The following is a 12987-nucleotide window of genomic DNA, read 5'->3' on the forward strand; positions in this document are numbered from 1 at the left end:
TCAGTGCTTTCTGTGGTAGTGGGGCAAGCCAGCAGATAATACGGAGCGTTGCGCCATGATTGGCTCAGTGTTCTGTCACTCATGGGGACAGTACGTCATCGCCAAGTTTAAGTGCTTAGTAAAGGTAGACATCTACAATTTCAGCCCTTTGGGTCCTGCTGTAGTTACATTTTACATTTTTACATTTTAGCAGATGCTCTTATCCAGAGCGACTTACAGTATAGTGCATACATTTTATTACATTTTTACATACTGAGACAAGGATATCCCTACCGGCCAAGAGCAGACGCTCTTATCCAGAGCGACTTACAGTAGAGTGCATACATTTTATTACATTTTTTTTACATACTGAGACAAGGATATCCCTACCGGCCAAACCCTCCCTAACCCGGACGACGCTATGCCAATTGTGCGTCGCCCCACGGATCTCCCGGTTGCGGCCGGCTGCGACAGAGCCTGGGCGCGAACCCAGCCCAGCCTGGGCGCGAACCCAGAGACTCTGGTGGCGCAGCTAGCACTGCGATGCAGTGCCCTAGACCACTGCGCCACCCGGGAGTAGTTATATTACAAGTTGTAGTTATATTACAAGTGCCCTTCCAAGAAGGCTCAAGGTCATTGGCCACAGATAAAATGACGTCAAATCACGTAATATGTACAGTTGGACTGATCATGTCAACATCTTACTTTCAAAGTCCTAGCTAGCAGTCATCATCATGAACCAAGTCAACAATCTACTGGAAAATCCTTTTTAATTCTTGTCATATGAAGAGATATTAAGATAAAACGTATCGCTGCTCATCGCCCATTGGACATAAAGATCACACAGCAAGTTGTAAATCGCAAATTCAACAATGAGTTGTTTGGAAGGAATCAGTGGCTAACTGCAAGCATTGCAAAGAAATCGCTAACGTTAGCCTGCTATTCAATGGAGTGGCTGTGTTTTCTTTTTTTACAGAGTTCCCACCATAAATCAAGAGAATGCCAGACTTTGATGACAAAATTTTCCCACAAAGGACCTATGCGCCACCTTCACAAGGTGAGTCCAAAAATGTGTTGTATGCTGCTGCAATATGCAAGGGAGATATGTATACTGTAGCTAAGAAAGTAATACTAAGTGTATGTTGTGTAGTAAGCTGTTAGTAGCCCATGTGCCTCATCCTAATAATTTGTCTATTTTCACCAACGCGGTATTGTAAACACATCGTTCATGGCCCGGTGTGTGCTTGTTTGCAACTTTTTTTGGACAGTTTTGACAGTGCTACTGATAGTAGTGGTGGCGCTTGGCTTGCAAATTCAGCACACACAACATTCTATAATAGAATTGTGTTATTTGATGTGTCAAATGGTGTTATATGACATTATCTCTTTTTGACATGCAAAGACCCAAACAGCGTTCAATGTGCCTCACCCTAATAATTTGGTATAGTTTCACCTCTTAATTTCACCTACTGTTCTGACTTGGTGGTTCACATATAACCTGTTTTAGAGAAATGTAATCATCGAATATTGTAAGAGCATTCATTGTCTGTTTATATGCCCCCTTTATTTATCCTACGGTTCTGACTTGTACAGGGAGTACACTGTAAGAACGGCCCATGTTCTGAATTCTATCGCTGTACATTTCAAGTGCTGAACAAATAGTTATATTGACTACGTCTGTCATTGCTTGCTCATTAATGTCTTAATCGAAATTATGGATTGTCTCTTATCCGCTTGTCGTCCCCTTATGCCATAGTTTGTACATCTCAAATGTCAGTAGAAACCACATTTGTTTAAGCAAGTCAGCCAAATCAGCAATGTTTTTTTTAAACGGCAGTAAATGAGGCTGAATGAACTGTTTCGCTACCAGACAAGGCTACGCTGAAAGCCAGGTGTAGCAGTAGTAAGGTGTTGGGACAGCTTTATGTAGGCCTTAACAGTTTGTGGGCACCGTTTGTCACAGTTATAGAGCAATTCATGTGTTGTTTAGTGGTGTGTTATGGCTTTGCTGGCATGCATACCAAATGGTTTTTATTTTACCAAGATTTACATGCTAAAAATCGCCACTGTATAGAATAAACCAAGTGTATTTAGAAACACAAAAACTATATAGACTAAAGGTTACAAATTATCTTTATCTGTCAGTTTAAAGCTAAGTAATGCATCTACGCAGTTCAACTCCCACACAGTTGTGTCAAAGGGGGCATGATTTGTTAACATAATTGTAATCCCAACCCAACGTTCATTTACTAGTTGTGACCCGCTGAGGTTCCAAACTCCGTTTTAGATGAGACTGACTTTATGACCCGAATTATTCTATTTACACTTTGTAGTCAAATTTGACACTATAACACATGATTCAGACTCCCATCGATGCCATTTTCAACGGGATTTGTTGGTTTTTAGGATGCAGTCGCTCTTTAAGTCGTATTCCAGACAGTGACGGCTTGCTGCTGAGTAAGGTAAACTCTACCGTTGCTCCTACAGCACCTCTTACTACTGAGACACGGGTGAATCTAGCCTATTTCCTTTCCTCACCACTGGAGGTCTCAAGTTTCAATTACAACATTTATTGTAATTCTTTCACAGTACGCTGTAATAATGGCTAACCGTGACCACAGGACTCAAAATGGAAATTAATTGATCTAATCCATCAATTTGCCTGCTACTGCTTGTTTTTGCTCAGTAGCGCCCTTAGCTGTGGTCCTGCATCACCACGTGTTCATGTAGTAGAGGATCTGGTTGTCGCTGGCCATTGGTCAGGATCTCAGAGAACTGAAGTGAGAGGGATTCTGAACTTGTTAAGTGACCGTCTGGTGAAAGGCAGATGATAAAAAATGTGCTGTGTCTTTAAGAGTTGAGGAGCGAGAGCTGGCAGTGAGGCCCTATGTTGAGCCCAACTTAATCATAGACTTGGAAAGGCTGCCAGATGTATCACAGCAGCAGCCAGAACACAGCACAGCTGCCCCTGCAAAACCAGGCAGCGCTACTCACTCTGGTAGGCGGGAGACGAGGCTAGGTTTCTGTGCCTCACTCCATTCTACATCCGCACACACACAAACACAATTGGCAGAGAGGAGCATGCCTCATTCGGTGCTTTGAAGTTATGGAGTTGGACAACGCGGCCGAACTGGAGAGCTACAATGGTAAGGGCAACTTGTTAAATCAAGCAGACAACCTGTTGAAATCTGCTTCAGTCCCCGTGGCAATGGGAGCTTTGAGATCAGCAAGACTGGCGGCTGTTCTCTTTGTGCTTCTTTTTCACTCATTTCCAGATTGGAGTTCTAGTGAAGTGGGGTTGTTTGCTGTTGATGCAGATTGCTTGTGGAATTCCTATGAATCAAATGTTTTGTTCGAGTAGACAGAGCAGATGCCGGGGGGGTACTAATACTGTATTCAAGAGGATGTTTGACGCTACTAGGACGAATTCTTAGTCCATATGAATGCTTTAGTCAAAAAAAGTGAGTGGACACTTTTTGCTTAGAATGCTGTCTGCAACAAGAGATTCATATAAATATTCTTCTGTCTCAGAATAAAGTCAAGCAATCTGTGCCGCAACTGGATTTCCACTCTGTAATCTGTGAGCTGAATGACCCATACAAATCTGTTTTTGCATCTTCTAAAGAATAGCATGAATATTGTGCAAAGTACGCAGCACCGGTTCAAGTGTGAGGACGTGTAGGACTCATTACATTTTTGAGAACGGAGACGTAATTGTTTGCCTTGAAAGCTTGTACATTTATTTAACATTTTCAGGAGAACAACTGTTCAATGAACGGTTGAGGATAAATTCTACTTTGTATCATATACCGATCAACTTGAAGTGTGGCTTTAGTTTCAACATGAGTCCAGGTTAGAATATTTCTAGAGCCACACTTGGCTGACTTGGATTTATTCCGTTTTATTAGCCGGGCTCTGTGCCACTTTAACATTTGTCACGAGAATACCATACCAAAACCACTGTTTGGCCCAACTTTCCTTGGAAATATTAAAATCCCACAACTATCTGCTTCACCTCATTTGAAGTAATTGTCTAGTATCTACAGTACACACTCTAGTATGAGTTAAAATAGCCATCCATCCTGATGCTCAGGCAGTCTTCCTCCAGTGTAAAATTGTCTGGGTTCTAAACAACCCTTGATGCACCAGTATGTAATCTAGACACCTCTTTGTTCATGACTGCCAGGTGAGCTTTTTGTGTGACTGCCAATGAATTCATGCCAGTTCCCTGATATGATCAACACATTTTCTTATACTGTTCTTTAGTATGTTAGCGTTTGAATGAATTTGAAGGGAGACATCAGCCTATTTTTCTATTTAACATGCCCCATGGTTAATGTGAATGCATATCTTTGCATTTCTAGCTTCATGAGCATGCAATGTTGTGGTGTGATGAATAATTCATTTTATTAGCACTTGCAGGAGTCACTGTCAGTACTAGAATATCCTTGCGAACAGTCTAGAAAGATACTGGTACGAGCCTTTTTGACTACTACTATGGCCTGAAAAACACAATCATAAATTCCTCCTCAAATATGAATGAATGATGTGCTGAAATATCGATATCAACAGTCAATTTGACATAATGCTATCTCATCGTTCTCTAAAGTATCCAGAACAATTAGTTTTTTTAACACTAAGGGATTACATGCTCCAGACAGCCTGCATTAGCCCTAGATGTAAGGAGTTAGCATAATCTTGATGACATATCAAAATTGACATAATCTGCTTTAGCATGAAATTAGAGTCAACATTTTAATGCTGTGTTGCAATGGCGAGTTGACGATTGCCTAGAGATGGGACAATAAAGCGAAAATGATCGATACCAATCACTGATCGCAGGCATTTTGCTGATATCGTTCTTTACGATAAATAGCCTACACTACAGAAATGGGAAGTTTGAAATGAAATAAGTTTGCTAATAATATTACTTAATTAATATTGAGTGATTGTTAATGGTACAATTGATAGCTACAACCATTACATTTAAGTAGTTTAAAGGATACAAAAATGTGTGTACATTAACGTTATAAACATGTTGTTCTATTTATCATTATCGCGGCAATTTATCACGATATGGATATCGCGATATTTGTCCATATTGTCTAGCTCTACAATAGCCTATGATGCATTTGTTATTTTAGTTTGAGAGATGATCTCAAAATCAAACTTTTTTGTCACATGCGCGCAATACAATAAGTGTAGACCTTACCATGAAATGCTTACTCACAAGCCCTTAACCAACAGTCCACCTCAAGAAGATTTAAGTAAATATTTACCAAATAAACTAAAGTAAATAATAATAACACAATAACAAGGCTATATACAGGGAGTACCGGTACCAAGTCAATGTGTGGGGGTACAGGTTAGTTGAGGTAATTTGAACATGTAGGTAGGGGTGAAGTGACTGCATAGATAATAAACAGCGAGTAGCAGCAGTGTACAAAACAAATGGAGGGGGCGGGGTGTCAATGTAAATAGTCCGGTGGCCATTTTGATTTAATTGTTCAGCAGTCTTATGGCTTGGGGGTAGAAGCTGTTAAGGAGCCTTTTGGTCCTAGACTTGGCGCTCTGGTACCACTTGCCGTGCGGTAGCAGAGAAATCAGTCTATGACTTGGTTGATTGGAGTCTGTGACAATTTGTTGGGCTTTCCTCTGACCCCACCTATTATATAGGTCCTGGATGGCAGGAAGCTTGGCCCTGGTGATCTGGTGATATACTGGGCTGTACGCACTACCCTCTGTAGCGCCTTACGGTCAGATTCCGAACAGTTGCCATATCAGGCGGGTCAGAATGCTCTCGATGGTGCAGCTGAGGATCTGGATCTTAACTCTATTGTTGGGGAAACCTAACACTATTTTTGGGAGAGGTTCTCTTCTGCACAGTTGAACCAATCCAGTAAATGGGGAGGAGTTAAGATGGAGTGTCGCCTTGTTAACGTCCAAAAGCGGAAGTCACAGGCTCTCTTTAATTTCACCTGAAAACAGGATGCATACGGTTGTCTACCGGCCCCGCAGAGGGTACTGTTGGGGAGAAAGAACAGATGTACATACAGTACCTCAGTGGCATTACACTTGGGTCCCATCTGTTGTTCATCTTGTCATTTAGATGTCTCCCTAGTACCCAAAGTTGTCATATTCACTGCCAACATTTAGATACAGAATGTCTTACAAGCCGAAAACCAAAGAACCTAACCACTCAGGCGTATTGCAAACGTAATCAAAAAAGTATAAAATTGTAATGTGTTGTACGGCGGCTTACAAAAATCTCCCATGTTTATTTTTTAACTTTTTTTTAAGCAAGTTAACAAGTTTTTATCCCCTCTTACATGGAAGGATATGTCTGCTCGGGATGAGTCCCCCCTCCAGATTGAACAATTATTCCAGTGTACATAAGTGTCTGCCTTATTTCTGTGACCAAAAACACAAATAGTTTTTGTACCAAATAGAAGTCTATTTGCATATTGTATCAATTACAATGCCCTCAAAAAACATGGTACGGCTTGCTAATGCTTTTTGAGTTAAAAATGGTGGTGAAGCCCAGCAAGCTCTGAAAGTGTAAAAAAAGATGAGGATTGTGGATGACATTTTATTGGATCCCAGTCCATTTTCGCCCTCTTGAAAAGAAAAGCGCTTGCCTCTGAATTTAATGGGATGACTGACTGAACAATGGTGCACTTCTTTTTGACTCAACCTTGTGGGAGTTGAACTGCGTAGATGCATTACTTATCTCGCTTTAAACTGACAGATGTTACATTTTAACTTTTTTAGTCTATGCAATGGTATTTGTTGTGTTTCTAAATCCACGTGGTTTATCCTGTACTGTTGTGAAAGTATGTTTTACATGAAGGCTAGCTGACAATTGCTCTTCCCATGTTATGAAGGTGAAAAGGCTGCCACTTCTCATTTTTATCGTCATTCTTCAGCTTGTCTTTGAATCAAGTAACAAGTCTAAGCTGTCGTTGCTCATGCTATGTGCTTCTGTGGTTTTACTTTGGCACTTCAATTCACCTTGAAGGCAAGGGAGGGATTCGAGAGATTTTACATTTCTATTAAATGTTTGCAGTAATGATAAGAGTCCTTTTCAGCTCAGTTGTACTGATTTTAGTTGTCAAATATGAAGATCATAGTTTGACTAAATTAGGCTACAAGGTGTGACAAAATATTGCCCTTGGTGTGAAATATTTGACCTGTTGGACTGTTGAGCTACCGAAGAGGGGGGAAAAAAATAAACAAACATCCTTTTACTATAGATCTCGTGCTCCATCTTTGACATATAAGCATGTGGGCTTGTGACGTTTGAAGTTCGAATTCCTTCGGAGAGGGCTCAGCTAGCCGTCATACGTCAGGGCAATTTGCTGACCTCACATGCTGCACACAAGTGTCTTTGTCTGCAAAAGAGCAGCTGTATAAATCCTCTGCCCAATCTTCTCTGTTTCTATAGTCCTCCGCTCAGGATGTTCTGTCTCGCACAGCTTGTTAGGCCAATAGACTGGAGTGCACCATGCAGTGAGAGACAATGATAGACTCATAGCAATGGGCTGTAGACCAGGCGATGGTGTCAGACCAGAGATGCAGGCCAGTTTATTTCGAATCAGTCTGTAGCCATTTTTCACCCTCTATTTATACTCATTATACATGTTTTACTGGGCTTTTTTGTCTTCAAGAGATCCAGGGCTGGAAGTATAACGCCCTATATTTGCTTAAAGCCCAGTGGATTGCTGGGATTAAAAATATGAATGTTTATGAAAATGTTGCTGTCTGCGGTCAATAAACAGTGTACAAGTTCAGACATACCAGTTGCAGTGACAGCATAGAAAGAAAAATATTTTACAAAATTCAGAATTGTATTATCCCTCTTTGTGGACCATGAAGCTCCCTTGTTCAAGAGACTGGATAAAAACACTTCCCAAAACGAGGCCATATTTTCAAAGCCCTGTATTATTATCAATCTTATGTAAGGTGAAGAAAATTATACATTTGTCTATGCCTCTTTTTAAAGGGTCAAGCCACAGTTGAAACAATAAAGTGTTGTCACTGTTTTGGTAAAACGTAGAGGGGTGGGCCTGGAGAAATATATAACCACTCTCAAATTCATAGACAGAGCTATGGACTGACCATCCATGATATCACAGTCGTTTTAACCAATATTTGAGGCTAGCACATTTGGTACCTTGGAAGTTGTGGGAACATATGTTTTTGGTTTGCCATTGGTTCTGGGAACGAAGCCATAATTTTCCCGACCGGTAAAAATGAATGCTTTTTTAAACATTCTGAGAATGGAAGTTAACTTTTCTCCAGTTCTGGGAATGTACATTTTTTAGGTTGCAGGGGGGTTCTGAGGAAGTTTTACTAAGGTTCCCTAAACTATTTCCTGGGAGGTTTTATAAAAGTCCTGAGAATGGAAATTATAGGTTATTTGAAGGAAATTAAATACATTTTCTGAGAACATTCTCTAAATGTTGTGAAAGTTTTGAATATAATGTAAAGGTTATTTGGAGGTTTTTCTTAACTTTCACTGAATGTTTCAATAAGACTTAATAAACCTGCTATCTTAGTTTGGGTTAAAGGTAAACATCACTTTTCTTACTTCATATTCAAAATCTCCAGTACCACCCCAACATCAACATATGTGAAAATGGCACGTTTCTATGTTTTGTAGTAAAAAAGATAGATATGTGTTTCCAATGACATCATCAACCAATTAGTAGACAACTAGTAGGAAGTGCCTACTCACAATTGGTAAAAATCACATGAATAAGAAAACATAGAAACGTAGCATTTTCACATGTTGATGTTGGGATTGGGCTGGAGACGATGAATATGAAGTTGAAAAATGTTGACTTTTCCCTTTAGCTGTTCTGAACTCCAGGCACAGATGGGACAAATGGAAATGAATTTGCTTAGGCATTAATCATGCAAACACATTTCTTTTTTTATTTTGGCACGGTGTCATTGAGATTCAAACCTGTGATATTCTGTTCTCTGTCTTTGGAATTAGTCCTCAGCTAGCAAGCCATGTTTTTTTTAAACTCCTACAAAGCTGCTCATTTTAGTGTATAAAAACAGACCCCATTTCAATGGAAACACTCATTAGGATCAGGAGTGGCCAATTAGTGAGCCAACACACCTAAATAGGCTTGGGTGGTATCCATATTCTCATACCTTCATACCAACCTTATGCCATACCGGGATATTCTGTAATTGTCAACGGTGGGTGTAGCTGGTGCATGGAAGTCAGGCGCAGGAGAGCAGAGATGAGTGAACATGAAGCACTTTACTGAGGCAAATAGTAAGACCAGAACGCAACAGCGTCACCAAAACCAAATGTCCAAAACAAGTAAGGCAGCACAAAGTACCGCAAACAAAGTATAAAGTACAGGCTGCCACAAAACACAGTTAATACATAAAAACCTGGCGCTAACCAGCCGGAAGCGTGCCAACCTCGACAAATAAGCAATACCCCACACAGACATGGAGGGAACAGAGGGCTAAATACACATAGTAATTATGAGGAGACGTAAACCAGGTGTGCAGGAAAACAAGACAAAACAAATGGAAAATGAAAGGTGGAGCGGCGATGGCTAGAAGACCGGTGACGTCGACCGCCGAACGCCGCCCAAACAAGGAGAGGAACCGACTTCGGCGGAAGTCGTGACAGTAATACTGGCACTGAACATAAGGGGTGCAGTTTTTGAACCCCACAGCCTCTAATCCAAAGGTTAACAATGCTAACAAGTAGATGTAAAATCCCATAGAGAATGCTAAATAAATGCTAACGAGTGCTTTGCGAACATTTTGTACAGTCTCTGACCTAAACTATTTTCAGGACAGACATCACAGCTCAAAAAGTTATACAAGTATCAAAAAGATGCTACTCACAGTTTGCTGCACGCACAAAACAAATATTAGACAGCAAGGATCTAGATCCAGGAGGGGATTCTCTGCTGTTACCAAGCAAAACTTGATTTTGGATGAAGCTAACTAGCTACTAAATTAGCAAACCAAATGCACAACTGCAGAGCATTTGTCACATTTTAGACAGTTATAACATATCCAGCTGGCAAACATTTAGTTGTGAATTCCATACTGTATTGAAAAAACATTCCGTGGCTATTTACAAACACCCCAGTATATATATATATATATATATATATATATATATATATATATATATATATAGTATACTGACCAAGCTTACACCTTAACACACTTAACAAGATAAAGGACAGAGTTTTGTTGACACTGAGAACGGAATCTATGTTTTAAAATAACATTCTTAGAACGTTCTTTGAACGTTACTAATGTTTTCTTGTGGTTTTTATGGAACATTTTCTTAATGTTCTGAGAACATGAGTTGTAATAGAACCCAGAGGAAACCTGTCGAAAACATTATGCTGAAGTATTGTAATTCCCACAGAAGAATTTTTCCTTCTTAATGTTCTCTGAACTAGTACATTGCCGAAATGAAATGTAACCATGTTAGATATTTTTAAGAAACATTCAGTTAAAGTAAGAAATACCAATATATTTTTTGTTCCTTAAATGTGCTGAGAATCTTCCAAAGCCAATTAACTATCCTGCACCATTCCCAGAAAGTTATGGGAAGGTTGTATGCAAAATATCCATATGACAACCACGTTCTCACAAAATTCTTAAGAAACATATGGTTCTCAGAATGTTAAGTGCTAGCTGGGTATACAGTGTTTGTTTACATGTACTTCTTACAAACATTGGAGTAAAACAAGTTTATATTTTGGGTTCTGATGGGGTACGACAGTTGAACTAAGATATTTATAAGTTATATTATACATACTTTTGTGTATATACACAGTATAGTGTATGTGGACAGTCCTTCAAATTAGTGGATTAGACTATTTCAGCCACACCCGTTGGTGTATAAAACAGGTGACAGGTGTTTAAAATTGAGCACACAGCCCTGCCATCTCCATAGACAAACATTGGCAGTAGAATGGCCTTACTGAAGAGCTCTGTGACTTTGAACGTGGCACCGTCATAGGATACCTGTCACGCCCTGACTTTAGTTATCTATGTTTTCTGTATTATTTTGGTCAGGTCAGGGTGTGATGTGGGGGGGGTATGCTTGTTTGACCTGTCTAGGATTTTTGTATGTCATGGGGTGTTTGTTAGTCAAGGCATATTGTAGGTCTATGGTGGCCTGAATTGGTTCCCAATCAGAGACAGCTGTTTATCGTTGTCTCTGATTGGGGATCCTATTTAGGTTGCCATTTCCATTTAGGTTTTGTGGGTTATTGTCTATGTGTAGTTGCATGTCAGCACTTGTGTATTATAGCTGCACGGTCGTTTTGTTATTGTGTTAGTGTTACGATCGTGTTGACGTGAAAGAGAGGACCAAGGCGCAACATGACTTGAATACATCTTCTTTAATTATAACGACGAAGATGAACACGTAACACTTAACACACTAACCAAACAACAAACYATCGTGAAACCTAAAACGCAAGTGCACACACAAACTACTTACGTCGACATGTACAATGACCCACAAACAGCTAAAGCCTATGGCAGCCTTAAATATGGCTCCCAATTAGAGACAACAGAAATCAGCTGTCTCTAATTGAGAACCCATTCCGGCCACCATAGACTTTCCTAGTAAACTACACACCCATAGACACAGCTAGATACATACACTCAACACAAAACCATAAACTACAACCAACACCCCCTCTACCATATAATACCCCAAAATACACACATACCCCATGTCACACCCTGACCTAACTAAAATAATAAATAAAACAAATAATACTAAGGCCAGGGCGTGACAGTTAGTTTGTTCAGTGTTATTTCTTTATGAAAAGAAGTATGTATTCATATCACGCTGCGCCTTAGTCTCATCGTTATGACGAACGTGACAATACCACCTTTCCAACAAGTCATTTCTTCAAATTTCTGCCCTGCTAGAAATGCCCCGGTCAACTGTAAGTGCTGTTATTGTGAAGTATAAATGTCTAACCGCAACAACGGCTCAGCCGCGAAGTGGTAGGCCACACTAGCTCACAGAACGGGACCGCCGACTGATGAAGTGCATAGCACCTAAAAATCGTCTGTCCTCTGTTGTAACACTCACTACCGTGTTCCAAACTGCCTTTGGAAACAACGTCAGCCCAAAAACTGTTTGCCGCCATTGGACTCTGGAGCAGTGGAAACACGTTCTCTGAGGTGATGAATCACGCTTCAGCATCTGGCAGTCCGACGGACGAATCTGGGTTTGGTGGATGCCAGAAGAACGCTAGCTGCCCCAATGCATAGTGCCAACTGTAAAGTTTGGTGGAGGAGGAATAATGGTCTGGAACTGTTTTTCACGGTTCGGGCTAGGACCCTTAGTTCCAGCGAAGGGAAATCTTAACGCTACAGCATACAATGACATTCTAGACGGTTCTGAGCTTCCAACTTTGTGGCAACCGTATGGGGAAGGCCCTTTTCTGTTTCAACATGACAATGCCCCGTGCACAAAGATGTCCATACAGAAATGGTTTGTCGAGATTGGTATGGAAGAACTTGACTGGCCTGCACAGAGCCCTGACCTCAACCCCATCGAAACCTTTGGGATGAATTGGAACGCCGACTGCGAGCCAGGTCAAATCGCCCAACATCAGTGCCTAACCTCACTAATGCTCTTGTTGCCTCACTAGTCCCTGCAGAAATGTTCCAACATCTAGTGGAAAGCCTTCGCAGAAGAGTGGATGGAGGCTGTTATAGCAGCAAAGGGGGGACCAACTCCATATTAATGCCCATGATTTTGGAATGAGATGTTCGTAAAGTTGTCCACATACTTTTGGTAATGTAGGTTATCAATAATCCAAATATTGCCCCTTTTTTAAGCACATTTCACAAGGCTTGTGAAGCCTGCCTTCTCAGTTGTAACTGGTACTTTAGAGAGGGACTTCAGGTCCAGGGCCAGCTTGGGCCTACTCACTCTATACTCTGCCCTCTGATTGGCTCTTCTAAGCCAGGAATGTAGCT

General features: G+C 40.6%; 1 protein-coding gene across 1 annotated transcript in view; it reads left to right on the forward strand.

Annotated features, from left to right (window-relative positions):
• The first annotated feature begins 2834 nt into the window (after positions 1–2834).
• LOC111957902 (disabled homolog 2-interacting protein-like) overlaps positions 2835–12987 on the forward strand; it is a 97648-nt gene continuing 87495 nt past the window's right edge. Inside the window, exon 1 of the mRNA XM_023978991.3 lies at positions 2835–3125. Within this exon, the coding sequence (XP_023834759.1) occupies positions 3086–3125 (40 nt within the window). The 5' untranslated portion in view covers positions 2835–3085. The remainder of the gene's footprint in view (positions 3126–12987) is intronic.

The sequence above is a fragment of the Salvelinus sp. IW2-2015 genome, linkage group LG33 (assembly GCF_002910315.2).
Source record: "Salvelinus sp. IW2-2015 linkage group LG33, ASM291031v2, whole genome shotgun sequence".
NCBI classification, from domain to species: Eukaryota; Metazoa; Chordata; class Actinopteri; order Salmoniformes; family Salmonidae; genus Salvelinus; species Salvelinus sp. IW2-2015.